This window comes from Panthera pardus, unplaced genomic scaffold, assembly GCF_024362965.1.
Source record: "Panthera pardus isolate Hobbes unplaced genomic scaffold, ASM2436296v1 HiC_scaffold_3, whole genome shotgun sequence".
Classification (NCBI taxonomy): domain Eukaryota; kingdom Metazoa; phylum Chordata; class Mammalia; order Carnivora; family Felidae; genus Panthera; species Panthera pardus.
Genome location: NW_026526876.1, coordinates 32,886,812 through 32,904,725, shown reverse-complemented (window position 1 = coordinate 32,904,725; position 17,914 = coordinate 32,886,812). Strand labels below are relative to the sequence as shown.

The window sequence follows — 17,914 nt, the reverse complement described above, 5'->3', positions numbered from 1 at the left end:
AGGGCACCTGGGTGGCCCGGTTGTTAAGTATCTGACTTTGGCCCAGGTCATCATCTCATGATTCATGAGTTCGAGTCCCGCATCAGGTGAGCTTCAGCCCTACCTCGGGTGAACCCTGCTTCCCTCTCTCTCTCCCTCTCTCTCTCCCTCTCTCTCAGTCTGTGCCCCGAATTGGGCTCCATGCTGACACCTCAGAGCCTGGAACCTGCTTTGGATTCTATCTCCCTCTATGCCCCTCCCTGGTTTGCACTCTGTCTCTCTCAAAAATAAATAAATGTTAAAAAATGTATATGTGTATTTTTATATATACAAATATATACATATATACATATATATGTATATATATATATATATTTCTTGGAGTGCCTGGGTGGCTCAGTTTTTTGAGCATCCGACTCTTGGTTTTGGTTTAGGTCATGATCCCAGTCTCATGGAATTGAGCCCAGCATCAGTCTCTGTGCTGAACATGAAGCCTGCTTAAGATTCTCTCTCTCTCTTTCTCTCTCTCTCCCCCGCCCCTCTCCCCTGCTCTTTCTCTCTCTGTCTCTAAAATAAAGGGAAAAATATGTATTCCTCTATCTTTACTTATTCTATCTCTGTCTGGCAGTAGTGTGGAGAATGGATTGGAAAAATAATCTATTTTTAAATTATTATTTGAGAGAGAGAGAGTGCATGCATAAGCAGGGAAGAGGGGCAGAGGGAGAGAGATTCTTAAGCAGACTCCACACTCAGAGTGGAGCATGATGTGGGCTCAATCCCACCACCCTGGGATAATGACCTGAGCCAAAAATCAAGAGTCAGAAGATCAACTGACTGAGCCACCCAGGCGCCCTGGAAAGAGAATCTAAAGTCATTTCAAATACTCTGGGTGGGAGCAGATGAAGGTCTGGACCAGTCTAAGACTGACTACAGCTGTTTCCTTCTGACCCCAGTGAAAAGTTACCTCTTTGGAATAGGACTTTGAAGGTACCATTTAGAGACCCGATAACTCAATCTGAGACTGTACAGGAACTTCCTTTGATCCTGGGTCACATTTGATGGGATCCTTCGAGAGACAATACCCCTAGTTTATTGTCTGCTTCTAACCCATGGAAATACTGCTAATGATGGGTGGGCAAGTTCATGACTGGTTGGTGGAAAAAGGGCTTTGTAGCTGTGGGACCTTGGAATTCCATAAAATCCGATTGGTAGGCAGTTGACTCTCTCATCAGTGCCTGAAACCAGCCCTCCTCCTCCCCTCAGCAGCAAGAGAAGAGGAAAAGGAGTAAATTCTGATTCAAGGAAGTTTCGGCCCCACACTGTTATGTAAAGAAGGAATGCCATGGAGCAGGAGCCAGCAGAAATGTGGCTGTTCAGAGAATTAGGACTCTTAACAAAGTGGTGCCTGGAATAACACTGGGTAGGGAAGGTACAGCCGAGTCATTCTGCTGCTGGTGGACCAGTGAGGGGCATGGCTTCTAGAAGGAAAGGGGTTTGTGTGTGTCAGGTGCTTTACTGTAGGTAGGAGAAGTAAATGATGGCCCCACTACCCCAGGGCTTTTCTGGTTTCCCTTGTCCTTATTATTCCATAGCTGGGGTCCTGACATCATTCCCTGCTTCTCACAGCTGTACATCTGGATCCCAGAGGAAGAAGGACCCTCTCCTGGCAGGAGGGAAGTTTCCAGGCTCCCGTGCTCTGACTTTTCAGCATCAGTTTTCATTTCTTTTGGTGGGAAGCCAACCCTTTCTGGGAGATTTAGAACTCCAGACTCCACTGTGCTTGTTGCTGGGGGCAGGGGCAGGGGAGTCAAATGCATGGCTCATGAGGAAGGACCCAGCTTGTTTGAGGTAGTGGCAGAAGGCTGGGTTGGAGCCCCAGGAATGACGGTATTTTCATTAGGGTGATTCTGATGCGGGCAGAACCCATGTGATGATTTGAGTCCATTGCTCTAGGAAACCCATAACTTGTGGACAAGGTAGAGCAGGCTGCTTGCTCATGGGAAAGAGAGGCTGCACAGTGAAATTGGTGCCCATCCCAGGATTTTGGGGAGAATTAAATATGCTGTGTGACTATGACTGGCACATATAACACGGACTGGAATCCTTTCTCTAGGACATTCAGCCTTCTGAGTCAGGGCCTCTGATTTTTCCCCTCCCCAAACTGCCTCCTCTAGGCCTATGATCTGGAAATGTACATTTGGGAGGAAGCTCAAACTGAGTAGAGTAACTGAGTGTGTCTGGAGGGCTAATGCCTTGACATCAGGGAAGTGGATCTAGACAGTACAGGGTTATAGATTCTTATCAGTCAGACTGTGGAACCAGGCTGCCTGGTTTATAATCCCAGCTCTGCCACTTACCGAGGACTTGACTTTACCAGGTACTTGACTTTAGATGAGTCACCCTGTGTTTCTTCATCTCTAAAAACAGGGATGATGGTAACACTTCACTCCCACTCCCCACCCAGGCAAATGAGGCAGGTTTAAACCAATTGTCTGTGGGCCACCTGGGTGGCACAGTCAGCTAAGCATCCACCTCTTGATTTTGGCTCAGGTCACTATCTCACGTTGGTGAGCTCAAGCCCCGCGTCTTGCTCTGCACTGACAGTGCAGAGCCTCCTTGGGATTCTTTCTCCCTCCCCCGCCTCCACCTAAACAGATAAATAAATAAATAACTTTATACCAACAGTCGTCTCCCTTTTCCCCTCCCTGGCCCCCTCCTGTCCTCTGCAACTGAGCCTATGTAACTGCCTTCAGAGAATATAATCCAACGCAGATCCTTTTAGAAAAGCAGGTTTATTGGTCGGGCTGCTCACCAGGACACAGCAACATGACAGGCTCCCCAGAGCCCACAGGAAACTGTATCTGCCCACAACTCAGGCCCCTCAGCCCATCAGCACCAAGGGACCTTGTCCCACAATCCCCATCCTCCCTCAGCTGAAGAGTCTCCAACCATCCAGAAGAGAGAAGGGAACCAAGAAAACGAGGGGAGAGAAGCAAAGCTTTGTATTGTAAAAAAAAAAGTTTGTGTCCCCAGGCTCCCTCCCTCCACCCCTTAAAACAATTAGCTGCAATTCTAAAAAGCAGAGCAGGGAAGAGGAGGCAGAGGAGGTGGGGGAGAAGGAAGCCCTCAGCTCTCTCTGGGCTGTGCTTGAGGGGGAAGGGAGTTGTCCTACCTTCTGACAAGCCACCTTTACTGGGGAGGAACAGGGAGTACTGAAGTGTCCAGAGAAGAACCTGTCAGTGGACTACAGAAATCAGGCTTTCGGACTGGAAGTAGCATCCCTGTCACCACCACCGATCCAGGAGAGGCACCCACAAGGGTAAGGAGGGCTTGACAAGTTTTGCAGCTCCGATACTAGCTCTAGGGAAGGATCTTGAGAAGAAACTGCCAGGAGTGAGCCAAGGCTGGGTTGCTCCATACACTCTCCTCCCCTTCCCCCCTCCAGCTCTCAGCTTGGTGCCCTGGCGGTTTGCACCTTGCTCTCTTTTCCTGGCTGCCTCCCTCCTAACTCCCAGCTCTCCACAGTCTGGTGCTGCCCCCTTCTGGGACCCTCCTTTTCTGGACTTTGAGACATGGGCTGCCACAAGGGGCACCGCCATTCACATCTCAGTTAAGGGACAAAGGTGAGGCTTCCCTCTCTCTTCCCTTTGGATCATTGCTTTCTCATAACTGTCCTCCCTCCTTATTCTGAAAATTGTCCTGCTGTCCTCTGAGAACCCCTCTAAGATGGGATTCTCGTCCTGTGTTTCTCAGGCTGCTAATGAAGAGAATTCTCCTCTCTTCACCCATTTCCACTTTCTACTATTTCCCATTCTCCTTCCTAAAACCATAGCCATGTGCTGCTGCTGCGGATGCATAAACATGTAAGTGTTCTCCACACCAGCGCCCTCCTTCCCCAGGGTGGTACTTAGCTCCAGGCTTCCTTGTTGGGATGCTTTACAGATACCACCTGTGTTAGACTCTCTTTCCAGAATCACAGCTCACTCTGCCTTCTTCCCCCACTGCCCCAGGTTCTCCCAAAAGCTGCTTTTAAGTCCTTCCAGTATGGGGCTTCCGTGTGGGCAAGGGTCCTCTTTGAGATTCACTCTTTCCTTTTATGGTAACTTTGGCTTTGAAGTCTCCAGGGATCAGGATGAGAAAAAAAGAGCTCAGTGAGCAGGAATGACAGCAGTTGGCTGTGAGTGTGAGGTGGAGGTTAGGGGGAAGGCAGCCTACCCCAAAGGGGGGGTGGTGGGGCAACCATGGAAATGACAGCAATTTCCTTTAAGATCCCTGACTTGGACGACCAGGACACGGATCACTCCCCCTCTCCATTCCCACCCAGACTATGCCCAAATTGGGGCTGTTCGTAGAGGAGGCTGCCTCCCTCTCCCATCTTAACAGCTTTAAGACTTGGAGGGGTGCACCTTGAGGGGCGGCGTTGTCAATTTAGAAACATCTCAGCCCGTTTGGGGCCGAAAGAGAATGCGATAGAGAAAGTTCCGGGCGGGGGGCGGGGGGGGGGGGGGGGCGGGAGAGGAAAGGCGTGGGGAGGGGGCAGGGAGAGGCGGGGCGGGGTGGCGCGGCCTCCTGGGCAGAGCCCCGCGTCCGCTCAGTCGCTGTCGCTCTTGTCCACCAGCACGGCGTCCGACTCCTCGGTGATCTCCAGCAGCGTGTGCACGTCGGGGCTGCTCCCGCGCAGCAGGTCGGCCGCCTCGCCACGCTCCGCGCCTCCCTCGTCGTCATCGGCACCCACCTCCACCATCTCGGTGGCCTTCAGCACCTCCACTTCGCCCTCGCGGATCTTCTTGACGTGGAAGGTGAAGGGCGGCACCTTGTACACCGCCGTCTTGGAGCGCGCGTAGACCACGTGGTCGGGCGTGAAGGACTTGCGCAGCTTGTCTCGCGAGGTCTTGAGCTTCTCGCGTCGCTCGGCGGGGACGAGGCGCGTGCCCAGCTTGTTCATGCGCTTCTCCAGCGTGTGCCGCGTCTTCTCCAGGTTCTCCTTGGTCTTGAGGCGGGTCTTCTCCAGGTTTTCGCGGGTGCGCACCTTGGTCTTCTCCATCTTCTCCTTGGAGAAGGCCTTCTTGAAGTCGTCCACGCGCCGCAGGCCGCTGCGCTTGATGCGCTCGGCGCGCGACTCCTCGATGACCTCCTCCACCTCCACCGCCTCGTCGGAGGACAGCTCGAGCGCCGCCGCGTCCTCCTCGGGCCGCTCGCCTTCGCCCAGCTCGTCGCCCTCCTTCTCGGGCAGCGCCTCCGCTTCTTTCAGCGACTTGCTGATGCTCACCTTGGCCGGCAGTTTCACTTCATCCTAAAAGGAGAGCGGAGCGGAGAGGTGAGGGGCAGAGCGGAGGGTTGGGCAGGGACGTGGGGGACACTGGACGAACCGGAGGCAGGGTGGGGGTGCTCCTGTGGAGTGCCTGGTAGCCGTGAAATCGGCCTGACTCCTTCGTCGGTGTAACCCCAGAGCCTCGACCCTGAGCTGGACACACTGTGTCGGTGTCCAATAAAATGTGTTGAATGAATGTTAACTATGCAGACAGGGCGAGGAGGGAACCGAGCTTCCGGTCAGAGATTGGCTTGTAGTGTTATTGCGCTGGGGCTGATTATCTCTGCAGCCCTCCAACCCTGTCCTATGCCCTACATCCCCCCACCTTATAGGAAAACCACTCCTTACCAATTGCGTCCCAGGGAACACAACTTTTAACTTTGGGAATGGGCAGAGCGCCCTCTGGCGCACGGAGTCCCACACTGCTCTAGCCAAGCCAAAACGCAAAGGGGTTTGGGACGCGGTTGAGGGGTGGAGGTAGGAGGGGGTGAGTTCACAGCCAGTGTCAGGTGACCCCCAGGTAGGGTAGCTTGAAGGCAAGATAAAGGGAGTGCGTTTCCCAGGCCTCAGATAATTTCAGAACCAGTTGTAGGGAAGGAGAGCTGTGCTGCGCTCATGCTCCCCACCCTTGACCTCCACATACTGATTTGCTCCAGCAGTGGTCATTCCCCCCCTTCCCCCGCCCCCCATTGTAGAAATTGAAGGAGGAAAGAGGAGGAAGCTGGCTGGCTGGCAGCCAAGAGCATGTTTTCTCCCCAACATGGACATTAATGGTTCTGACTTCCCAGCCTTAGAATGGAAGGGAAGCATTACTTTTTCCATTCTTGTGTCTTTTTCCCCCAGACTGGAGCTCAAGGAGACAGGAATAGGGTAGTGGTCCCAGATTCCTTGAGATCTGGAGTTCAGAGCCAGTTCTTCCCTCTTCCCCTGGGAGTACCTAGCACCAACACTGTTTTCCATTCTGGGAAGATTTTCCAAGGTCTTGACTCTGGGCCAACATTTCAGAATCCCAGGATCATCCCCCACAAGAAGGTAGGGGAGGCTGATTATAGAAAGGGAAAGAGGGCACAACCCAGAACATAAACATAAACCCAGATCTCTTTGGCCCAGACTCGTTTTAGGGACTTCAGATGAAGGAATGAGAGACAGTCGTTTTGCAAAGGGTTTTCTGAAGATTGTTTCCCAGAATTGTAAGGAAATCCCATCTGAGAAAAATGAGGCAACATGAGTTGACCCCTCTCATAACACACACACACGCGCGCGCACACACACACACGCCACTTGGTATCTCAGAGCCACCTGCTACAGAAATTCCTTCCCCAGCCCCCAACCTCTTTCCTCTTCCCTCCCATCCACATCCCCGCCAGAGTTTCCTGGTTTACACTGAAAACTAGGAACACCCCCTCCCAACTTCCTTCCCTCCCTGTCAATAGCATTAGCAAGGACAAAGACAGAAAGCTAGCTCCACCTCTTCTCCCAAACTGGGCACAGCAGTGCTGGGCATCAAGCCACCTCAAGCTCTCATTACTCAACTACACCTCCCAGCAGGCAAGGTGATCTGGGCTCAGGGCATGCTGGGACTTGTAGTCTCCACCTGCCATAGCTGGCTTGGTGTAGTCATTCTGTCCATCCCTCTGCCTCTTATCATTCACAGAGGCATTGAAGGGTGTTTTCCTTGATCTCAGTATAAGGGTGTCCCAACCTGTCTTCACATTCCTTCTCATTTGCAGTTGTACCCTTTGGGTGTCCTCTTTACAGTCATGTCTCTCTACCTGCTATTTGAGTCCTCTCTTTTACACACCATTCTACGACTCTCCATGATTGAAACTCCAGGCTACCTCTTCATCCCTCTCCACCCAGCATTTACCTGCAGCTCCACTATCAAAAACATTTCAGCTCTGATCTCTCCTTCGCAAGCCTGTCTAAAACCCCACACACGCTCCACCAAAGGGTAGTGGAGAACCCCGCCTTTCACTAAGCTCAGACAATGTGGATGGGGTAGGGAAGGATTAGGGTGATGGGCGGGGAATAATCAGGAAACAGTCCCAGCTGCTGGAAAACAAATCAACATTGTTTCCCTGCCCCACTCCTAGCATCCCTTATACCCCCCTCCCACACCCACTCCTGTCCCTCCCCACCCCCTAAAGGCTGAGCTGACTGGTTTTCCTGGCCTCTGGCTTCCTAGATTAAAGGTGTTTGCCAGCTGAACTTGGAAGTGAACAGGGCTAGGGACAGCGTTGCAGGCTTCTTGTAACCAATTCCATCTTCCTTGTTTCTGATGAAAAGTCTCAAATATAACATCAGGGAGTATTCCCAGTGAAAGGAGGTTTATTCTTGGATTTGGAGGTGTCTCCCCCAGTCCAGAAACGTATGTGGGAATATAATAACCCCATTCATTGTAGGTCTCCTCCAGAGTGATGGTTTACACCGGAGGAGCTGCCTTCTTGGTGGAACGTCCCTGGGGTGGGGGAAGAAACAACTCAACCTAAGTCCCTGGACAGTGTCCAGTAGACTGGCTCTGGAAAGGGTATACCACCATGACTTCAGCTTTTCTCCTCCATTAATGGATTTTCTCTTTTCTCCCCCTTTCCAAGCCAGGTTTCCCCTATGACTCACAGCCTTGGAGTGCTGTCTTGGGCCCACCCAGCCTGCCTGTTGCTACAACAACTACCAACACAATTCCAAAGCACCTCCCCTCACCCTGGGCCACACACTGGCCAGGCATCCTTGTCCCACCCCTACTTCCCTGGCAGAGCTCCTTCACCAAAGGAAGGGCCTCAGGCAGGGGGGGGAGGTCTCTGTGTGTTCTGTTTTCACGTTTTTATTAAACAAAACCACCACTCCCAACAGGATTGGTTTCCAGAGTTACCTTTAATGACCAGGTCTGAGCAAAAGCATGCATAGATCCCTTTGCCCCCCACCAAGCACACATAGCTCTCCAACCCAGGAAGGCACCAGTCCAGGGTGAGTTTCAGGAGCCCCAGGGAGGCTCCCCGCCCCTTCTACTCCTCTCCCCAACCCTGCTGTATAAACTGAAGATCCTCTGGCTTAGGAAGAAGACTGTAATATGATTACAATTTAATCAAGCACCTATTATGTGCCTGATCCAGGCATTCACATTTGTCAGGGAAAAGGGGACAATGTCATATGGATATAAGTAGGAGCCTTTCTTTTTTCTTTCTTAAAAAAAAAATTTTTTTTTTTTTAAGTAAGCTTTACACTCAGCGTGGGGCTTGAACTCACAACCCCAAAATCAAGAGTCACATCCTCTACTGACTGAGCCAGCCAAGCGCCCCAGGAGCCTTTCTTAGCTTAGAGCTCTGTCCCCAACTTCTGCCCAGGAATGGCCAGAGAAGACGACTTTGGAGAGTTAATTCAGAGACCTAGGATCTGCTCAGAGACTAAGTTAGAAGAGGGTACTAGACTTGGGGAGAGGTGGAAGAGAGGGAAAGTTGTAAAAACTCAGGATCATTACTTTAGATTGCTGAGACAAGGGGTGAGAGAAACCAAAGGCAAAGGGTCCTTTCTGTTAGAGCAGGATTCTCAACAGGGGTAATATTGCCCCCAAGAGGGTGGAAATGGATTATTGAGGGGAGGGGGGATTTTAGTGCAATAGTTTGTAGTGCTCAGAGTCCCGGTGCATACACAGATACATAGCATATCTGTAGTATTAAGATTTCGTGGAGGAGGAGACTGGGGGAAAAGAACGTCTAAAAAGACTCCTTAGAAGGATGGTTATGGGAGGAAAAAAAAGAAGAAGAAAGAAAGAAAAAGTTGAGGAAACACTCTTGTGCTATAGGGAAGCCAAAGGATCCAAGCCAGAGGCAGCTAAAATGCCCCTCCATCCGGCCTCTCGGAGTTGGCAGCTTTTGGGTGCCCCGCCCAAGGCAGGATCTGGCAAACATAAGGGATCCCTTTGCAAAACATTTTCTAAAAAAAAATGGAAAAAATCAGTGTAAATGTTTTCCTCAGCTACAGGGAGGGGGTGGACAGGGCACAGAACAGACCCCAGGCCTGGGCCTCATGAGGGCCCTCTCCAGAGAAGCTTTGAGCCAAGCTGGCCTGTCCCAGAGGAGGAGTCAGAAGGGGAGTGGGAAGGAGAATCAGATGCCATGGCACAGTTTCATGCAATTTCATGCAGGGCAACACTGGATGCAGCTCAAGGATGGTGTTTGGAGTGTCTGCTATTAAGACAGAAACCAAGAGGTAGGGGAGGGCCCCGTCCCTTCACCTCCCACCCCATTGCACACAACACATTCCCCTGAACTCTGCATAATGCGAGAGCGTTTTCACAATGCCCGCCACCCACCCATGCTTGGAAGAGGCCTGCCATCCAGACACTGACCACTGCTAGGCAGTGAGCTGATGGTGGACTGGAGTGACCCCCCATGCCCACATCACCCCGGAGACCCTAAGTGCCCCCACCGGCTGCTGGCTCCTCTGGGGTGGGCAGAGGCACAGGCTCTGGGTAATAGGGTAGTGTCCTAGGCGTCTGGTCAAAGGGTGGGAGTTCAGGCACTGTCTCAGGCTTCAGATCAAAGGGCTCAGTCTCAGGCAGAAGGTCAAAAGGCACGATCTTGGGTGTGGCCGGGTCAGAGGGTGCTTTCAGCTTCTTCTTGGGCTAAGATGAGGAAAAGGGGTTTAAATGGGGCTTGAGATGGGTGCGGATGGGGTTGAGAGAAAGAGACCTTAGTGGGCATGCGGAGTTGGAGCTAGTGAGTAGGGGGAGGGGAGTACAACATGTATTAGGATGGAAAGGAACCACATTTTAAATGCTTCATCACAAGGGCCCTGGGGTTGAAAGTGGGACACACTCAAGCCCATGATTAATAAACACAATTTAAACAGACGCCTCTCTCCCTCCCTCTAGAATCTTCCCCAGTCCCATCCTTGGCCTCCTACCTTCTATCCCTACCCAGCTGTGGTCTTAGGATGATGTTATTGAAGGCTGGTGTGAGGGGGTAAGAGGCTGCTGGGGGTGGAAAAGGAGTCTTCTAAGAGGCCAGTTATTGACTCTAGCTGTGGAGGCTCTGATGAGTGAAAAAGAAGGCGAGTAGGGGAACAACTCCACTGTCTTCAGAGTCCTATGCTGCTGATCCCAGTTCTTGTTATTCCCCTGGGGCAGGGTGGGCACTGGGTGCCACCCTGGATAAGGAGAGGGAGGGGCTTGGAAGAGGGATGTTCTGGCTATTTCCCTTTGGCCACATCCCCACCTCTTGCCTCCCTTGCCACCCCTCCCCCTCCCCACGCCTGGGATATCAAAGCCTAAAATGCACAGAGAAATCAGGAAAAAAACCAAGCTATTTTTATGACAGGTGGGAACCTATGTAGGTCCTACATCCTGGGGACCTAGTGTTAGCGCCTATTCTCCCTTCTGAGGGGCTGAGCTGCCACTCTTGCTTTGGACCATCAGAAGTCAGGGAGAGGGGGGGCACCTGGGTGGCTCAGTCGGTTAAGCTCCGACTTCCGCTCAGGTCACGATCTCGCGCTCTGTGAGTTCGAGCCCCGCATCGGGCTCTGTGCTGACTGCTCAGAGCCTGGAGCCTGTTTCGGATTCTGTGTCTCCCTCTCTCTCTGACCCTCCCCCGTTCATGCTCTGTTTCTCTCTGTCTCAAAAATAAATAAACGTTAAAAAAAAAAAAATTTAAAAAAAAAGAAGTCAGGGAGAGGGACAGTTAGGGGCATCACCAGACTCCAGTGACAGGGTAGGGGCCTACAGCCACAAAAACACAAAGCAGCAGATGCCAGCCCACCCTGTGGAGTACAAGGAGAAGGGGCAAGTGACAGGGAGGCCAAGGAGAAAGCCAGCTTGGTCCTGTCATAACTAGATGCAGAGTCCATGCCAGGGGACACCCCCATACTGGCCAGGGAGCTCCACGCCTTGTCCTCTGCACCCCTCCCCTCCCACTGTCATTGGGTCACTGTCATTGGTCATTGCCTCTACTTCGGCACTATGAGGCTGAGCAGCTAATGGCCACCAACCTTAGCCACTCTTAGCCAGTATTGCATATGTGTGCACATGTCGGTCTACACACACACACAGTAGCCTGAGTGCCAGAACCCTGCAGCTATCTCCCTTACAGAATGAAGGAGCCAGAACTAATCCTCTGTTGGAATAACCTGCACCCTGACTTCTGCTGCAGAGCCCAGGAATGGAAGGAGGAATTGGGGAATAGAGAATATAGCAGAATAAGGGGTACACTTGGATTCTTGCCCCCGCTTTGACCCTCACTAACTTCAGCGACAGTAGGCAAGTGACTTCCCCTCTCTGGGCCTCCACTTCCCCAGCTACAAAATGAAAGAGCAGAAATTGATGATCCCTGAAGTATCTTCCAGCTTAAAAGTCTGTAATGACAGAATAATGAAATATTCACAATAGTATGGTTCAATAAAATGGAACAAACCACCCCTCATCTCTGAGGTAGGTTGCCTAGCAACAGTATCCTCTCATTTCTATCAGTTGCTTACTCTGTGCCATTGCATCCCTTTTTGATTTTGACCTTTACAATAGTCACATTTTACTTACTAAAAAAAAAAAAAAAAGAGAGAGAGAGAGAGAAAGAAAAGAAAGGGAAAAAAACAGAGGGAGGAGAATTATTTTCCTTTGGTCTTAGGAATGCTTCCCAAAATACCCTCCTGCTTTGGAGCCAGTGACCAGGAAAAACTCCGCTTTTTTGAGGAAGGATGTGGTAAGCACTCTTTCCGTGGCCACTAGGCTTAGAGGGATGAGAGGGACAAGAGCCCCACATTAGAATATTTGGGGACAAAGCTTATGAGTTCTTCTTGATCGAGGGATCCCTGATTTGCTTCAAGTCCAGGAAGAAGCTAGAAGTTAGGTTAGGATTTGGGAGGAAAAGCCAACAAGCCCTCATTCCAGCCTTGGTGCCCTCGCCTTTAAAGCCCATGAGCCTTTAATCCCTTAAGTGCTTCCTGGTTCTATCCTCAAGCCCTTGGAGTAGGTCTGATGGGTCCATGTGTAGGTCACTGTCCCATCAAAACTGCTCCAGAAAATTTCTTTCCATTTTAGCCCCCTTTTCTGTGCTCTAAACACTAATAGTATCCAAATCATTGTCAGGAAGAGTTGGTTCTTTAATGATCACTACCCCTCCTGTTTGTGGTGTGCCCACAATCTGCCTGATCTTCCCAGCAGTTAGTTCTCAGTCCGCTGACCCCTAGCCACTGGTAGAATTTGCTCTTTGCATTCACTGGCTGTTGCCTAGCCAGGTGTCACCTGATAGGAAGGGATGCCAAACTGCTAGTTTTTGTTAGGGAGATAGGGAAATGCCAGAGGACAGTAATGACTCAGAAGTGGGTTCAGGGTGAAGGCTCTGATATCCTGGGATGGAGGGTGCTGAATTTCATGGTGGCGGGGTGGGGGGATCAAACATAAACTTAACCTATGAACTCATTGCGCCTAGCAGTTCCTTGAATATGGGGTGAAGCCACATAAGTCATTCCTTTCTTTATCCCCCAGAAAGAAAATATAGGCGGCCAGATGACCTGATCCCACAGCGGGGGCCTTCTCCCTCCTTTCATTCTCCCCTCCACCCTGCCCCCAGTGCCACATCATCACCTCCTACATCTGCAGTGGGGAATACAGCATCCCCTCCCCTGTCGCCACTCTGGAGAACTCACATTCTCCCAGGCCTTTCTCCAAGCCTCTGTCTCAGCTTGGCCACTCAAGCATCCTACCCCTCAGCCTGACTACCATAAATGCCGCCGCCCCCAGTCTTCCCTATTAGGTCTGCCAAGGCGCAAAGCTATTTTTACCTCATTCTCTTCCCAGGCATCCAGACTCAGGGAGGAGCAGCCTATGCTTTTCCTTTAGCAGCACAGTACCCTACACCCTCACCCCTACCTGGGACATCTGCTCTGCAGCTCAGGAAAGTGCTGTTTCAGGGAAGCCCCACCCCTGTTGCTGGAATCTTTTCCTTACCTCTGAGCTCCTCTCCAGGTTAGAACCATGTTATTTCTTAGTTATCTCTCCTGTGGTTTGGGGGCTTAGGTCCCCGGCTTGTGCCATTCTTTCTACCTCAGCCTTCTGCCTCCCACTGGCCCTGGTTTAGTTCAGATGCAGTCAAAGCCACCCTGTGATTAGACCCCCTTCCCCCACCCCCACAGACACAAGGTGTATAGAACCCTGCCAGCTGCTAAAGGGAGTCATGACGATGCCACTGGCCCCTGCACAGGAGTTTTTCTCCTCAGTACCCGCCCTTCTCTCAGCATCTCAACCTTTGACAGGTTTACTTCAAGGCCGAGAACTTTTCCAGGTTCTGCGGTCTGAGATATTTAGAGTGAGGAGGGTAACCTATCCAAGCCCTTCGTGGCAACTTTCTAGCACACAAGGCTCTGGAGAAAAGAGCTGGCTGGCTGTCCCGGACCCCTGGGTGTTCTTTCCTTAGTCCCCCCCCCCCCCCCCCCAGTGCTAATCCGATCTCTTTTAAGAATCTTTCACACACACATTCCTTGGAGCAGTTAGAGTAAGTGGAAACAGCTCTAGACAAACATTTTCTACGAGATGGTGCTATATTGGGGGAGGGGGGCTCACTTCTTGAGCCACTTGGGAGGAGTCCCTGGGCATTCGAAGGAGGGGGAGAGTACCACTTCTGTCTCTGTCCCAACACCACCTCCTCAGGTGCCAGTTCGCCGTTCTCCCTGTGTCTACTGGTCTCAAACACTGCATCTCTCTTAGCTCCTCCTAGAGAGACCAAGGCAAGGACCTCACTGAATCCCAGAGGTTTACTCAGAACCTGGCTGACCAGGCCCTGGTGCAGTCAGTGAAACCACAGATCCCTGACAGGTTTTCTCTCCTAGGGGGTGTGGGAAATCTAGCCTTCCTTTTCCTTACATTCCTTCTGTAGGGAGAGGAAGGGGCAGAGGGAGCATAGACTAACCCCTTCACCCCCTTGGTCTCACCTCCTTGGGGTGGGAACAGCAACCAGGCCTGCAGGAAGCAGAGCAGGCAACACTAGGCACATTCCCACCCCACCAAAGATCACCAAGCCCTTAGCTCAGACCCACTTCTAATGGGATCGGGGAGAGATAAGCGGAGAGGACCAGCAACACTGAAATTTCCAGGTTTATTTGGGGTTATGATTAAAAAAAAAAACAAAAAAAAACACATTTTTAACAGGGCGGGAGAAACCAGGAGAGGTGCATAGGAAGCAACAAGCGGCCTGGGCGGGGCCTGGGGCGCGCCAGCCTCCTCCCGCAAGTCTGCCCGCTGCTAGGCGGTCAGGGAGGCAAGCGGGGTGATTCTCCGCGCCTAGATTGCGGGACCGGCCGGGGCACTTCTCACAACGCACCCCGCTCCCCCTCCCCTCGCGCCTGCTTCCATCCGGCAAAGGGTTCGGGCGCGCTGCCAGCATCCTCAAGGTCCTGAAAGTGCCGGGAGGGCCAGGGGCAGATCGCAGCGAGGGGACGCGGCGGTAGCCGAGGCCCACGCGAGGGCGCGGGGTCCGGGGGCGTGTGCTGGCGGTCGCGTCCCTCGCCTGGCGCAGCCCCCGCCGGTGCGTGCCTGAGCCCTGAATCACCCGCTATATCGGGCGAACAGCGCCGGAGGCCCCAAACCCGGGCCGCGCTGCCAGTGTCCGTTTACAGCGGGCCCACCGGCCGCCAGGGACCCCTGGCTTTTCCCAAAACCTCCGCCAAGTAGGTAGACTTGACAGAGCCGAGCTGGGAGCGGTCTGTGATGGGGAGCGTCCCCGAGTCCAGCCCCCTAACTAGGTTGCGAGTTTGTCACCCGAAGGAGGGGGTTAGGTGATCAGGCACGGGGTGCACAGCGCGCCCCTCCGCGCCCCACAGAAATCCGCCACCCACCCCACCCCTCTCTAGCGGCGCTCGCCGGAAGGAGGGTGGGTCCTCCGGGCCAGGCCAGGCTGGCGGGAGCTCAGCACCGCGGGCAGGTCCCCCCACCCCAAGCCCTGGAGACGCTGGGCCGGGCGCGGTCCTTCCCGCCAGCTCACCTGGTAGATCATGACTTTAAAGTTGCGGCGCCGAAGCAGCTCCGCCTCGTTGACCTCCAGCTTCTTGATCTGGCCTGCCTGGCGCTCCAGGCTGCCGCGCACGGTCTTCACGTTGACGCTGACCTTGCGCACCTTCTCCAGCAACTTGCTCACGGTGTTGCTGGTGGTGGCGTGTGCCTTGCCCAGCTTGCTCAACTCGCCCTGGATGCTCTGCACGGCGCCCTCCATCTCCGCCTGCCGTTCCTCCAACTGGGCTTGGGTCAGCTGGATCTGGTCGACGGCGCCAATGATTTTGTCCAGAAGGCTCAGCACCAGCACGCCGTTCACCTGGTCTGACTTGATCAGCTCCTCGGAGCCGGCCCCTGACGGCTCCTCCGCCGCTGGCGCCCCCGTAGGGGAGGACCCCGGGTCCCCGACTTCGGGGTACCCGGGAAGCGGCTGCTCGATGATATGGAGCTGGGTGTCCTCCATGACTACCCGGAGCCGTGCGGGGCCGGCCGGGTGGAGCTGGAGCTGGAGCCCGAGCCCAGGAGAGGAAGAAGAGCGGGAGGGGGAAAAGCGAGAAACAGCGGAGAGCCGAGGAAACTCGAGCCACGTCCGTGCGCACCGGGACGGTGGCCAGAACTGTGGGGCGGGGAATCGGTGAGCTCCCGGGCTCCCGGGCCAAACCCCGGAATCTCGTCGCCCATTGGCTGGCCCCACCCCAGAAAGGGAGGGACCGGGGCAGAAGGGGAGACCGATGGTGGGGAAGGGGGGCGACCGAGGGGGACCCAAGAGCCGAGCGCCCCACCCTTCCCAGGATGGTTGGAATAGTTGGAGCGGAGACTAGGGCCTCGGCTGCCAGCGGAGGCCGCGCAGCGGGACTGGGGCGGAGGAATGTGAGCTGGAAAGGGAAACAGGTCCTAGAGTGGGCCTCTCCTTTTCCCTCCCGCTTTTTTTTTTTTTTTTTTTTTTTTTGCTTACCCACAAACCCACCTCAGCCTTTGAAGTTCTAGAGCGGGGACTCAAATAGAACTTGAGATCCTAAAATCGTGTGGAGAATATCGTATTTGCCTGTGCACAGTTTTTGAGAGGGAAAAAAATCCATGGCTTTCACAGTATTTTCCAAGGTGCCAATACCTCCCCCACGACCAAGTTACCACCCAGTGTTCTAAAAGTTTGAAGGGTTCTGGGGTGTCTGGCTGGCTCAGTCAGTAAAGCATGGAACTCTTGATCTTGGGATTGTGAGTTCAAGACCCACTTTGGGTGTAGGAATTACCTAAAAATAAAATCTTAAAAAATAATAATAATAAAAGCTTGAGGGGTGGTTTGGGGAAGGGAGAACTTAGATTAGTTGGTGAGGGGCTGTGAAGTTCCTAACAGAGTAGGAGTGAGATGGACAGTAAAATAGGAAGTAAAGCCTTTTACCAACCTCTCACTCTCTTTAAAAACCACTTTTCCGGGGCACCTGGGTGGCTCAGTGGGTTGAGCATGGGACCTTGGCTCAGGTCATGATCTCATGGTTTATGGATTTGAGCTTTGCATTTGTCTCTCTGCTGTCAGCTCGGAGCCTGCTTTGGATCCTCTGTCCTGCTCTCTCTGCCTCCCCTCCCCCAAATAAACAAATATTAAAAATAATCACCTTTTCCTGTGTTTCTCCCTGCCAGAGGCCTAGCTGACATTAACTTCAGAGAGCAGGACCTAGGAGTTTATCTACCTCTCTGATCCAGAGACTGGCCCTTAGCAATAAGAGAGATCATCAAATCCCACCTCCTCATTTGACAGACAGGAACACGAGGGCCTAGAGAGGGCAAGTGACTTGCCAGAAGTACCCACAGGTTAGCCTTGGCTTGGTGCTTGGTGCTCTAATCAGGCCCCTGGACTCCTCTCTTGCTTTTTCTACCTTAACACTCTACCTTTCTTTGAGACAGGGATAGGCAGACATGGCCACCCATGCATGCTGGTTTTGAGCACGCAGTCCTGAGTATTGACTACAGATATATTTTCAACCGTGATGGGTACCAAGGACCAGAACCAAGGAGGACTCAGAAGTCTAGAGAAAAAGAGGCTGCCCGTGCTCCCCCATTTTGCTCTCCAGCACAGCACTGGACCATGAGTTCCCTGGAGTGACACCAGCCCTCTTTCCCCCAGAAAAGCTACAAACCTTTTCCCTGGTTAGGAAACCAAGCTTGGGTTTCCCCAGCTGGATAGATGATGGCCTTGGCAAAAGGTCACTTCTAGTCTGGCATGCATTATCATTAGGAAGAGTGAAAAACTGCCCAGTGGGGCCTTAGACCACAACAATCCATTCAGAGAACCCACCAAGCCAGAAAGGAGCTGAAGAGTTCAGTGTATCTGGGACAGTCCAAGATAGCCCCAATGACTAGCAGATATATATCTGCAAGAACTGACAGATTACCAATTTATTTTAGAATTTAAGAGAAAATATTATAGCAGTTTAAGTTGCTTCTGTTGAGGATTTATAAGACTTCTAGAAAAAAGAAGAGTGACAGTAGAAAACCTTATAGCCCTTCATAAGGTTCTTATTTTTTTTAAGTAATCTCTACCCCCCAATGTGGGACTTGAACTCACAACCCCGAGTTACATGCTCTTCCGACTGAGCCAGCCTAGTGGCCCAGTTTCTTATTTTTTTTTAAATGGTTAGATTATTTTCACAGGT

The 17,914-nt window shown here is 52.5% G+C and overlaps 1 protein-coding gene across 1 annotated transcript; it reads right to left on the bottom strand.

Annotated features, from left to right (window-relative positions):
• Window positions 1-2,752: 2,752 nt before the first annotated feature.
• Window positions 2,753-15,936, bottom strand: CAVIN1 (caveolae associated protein 1). The gene is made up of 2 exons (XM_019435438.2): window positions 15,256-15,936; window positions 2,753-5,272 (listed from the first exon to the last, which is right to left on the bottom strand). The coding sequence occupies exons 1-2, from the start codon at window positions 15,724-15,726 to the stop codon at window positions 4,571-4,573; spliced, it is 1,173 nt and encodes a 390-aa protein (XP_019290983.1). The 5' UTR covers window positions 15,727-15,936; the 3' UTR covers window positions 2,753-4,570.
• Between the last annotated feature and the right edge of the window lie 1,978 nt (window positions 15,937-17,914).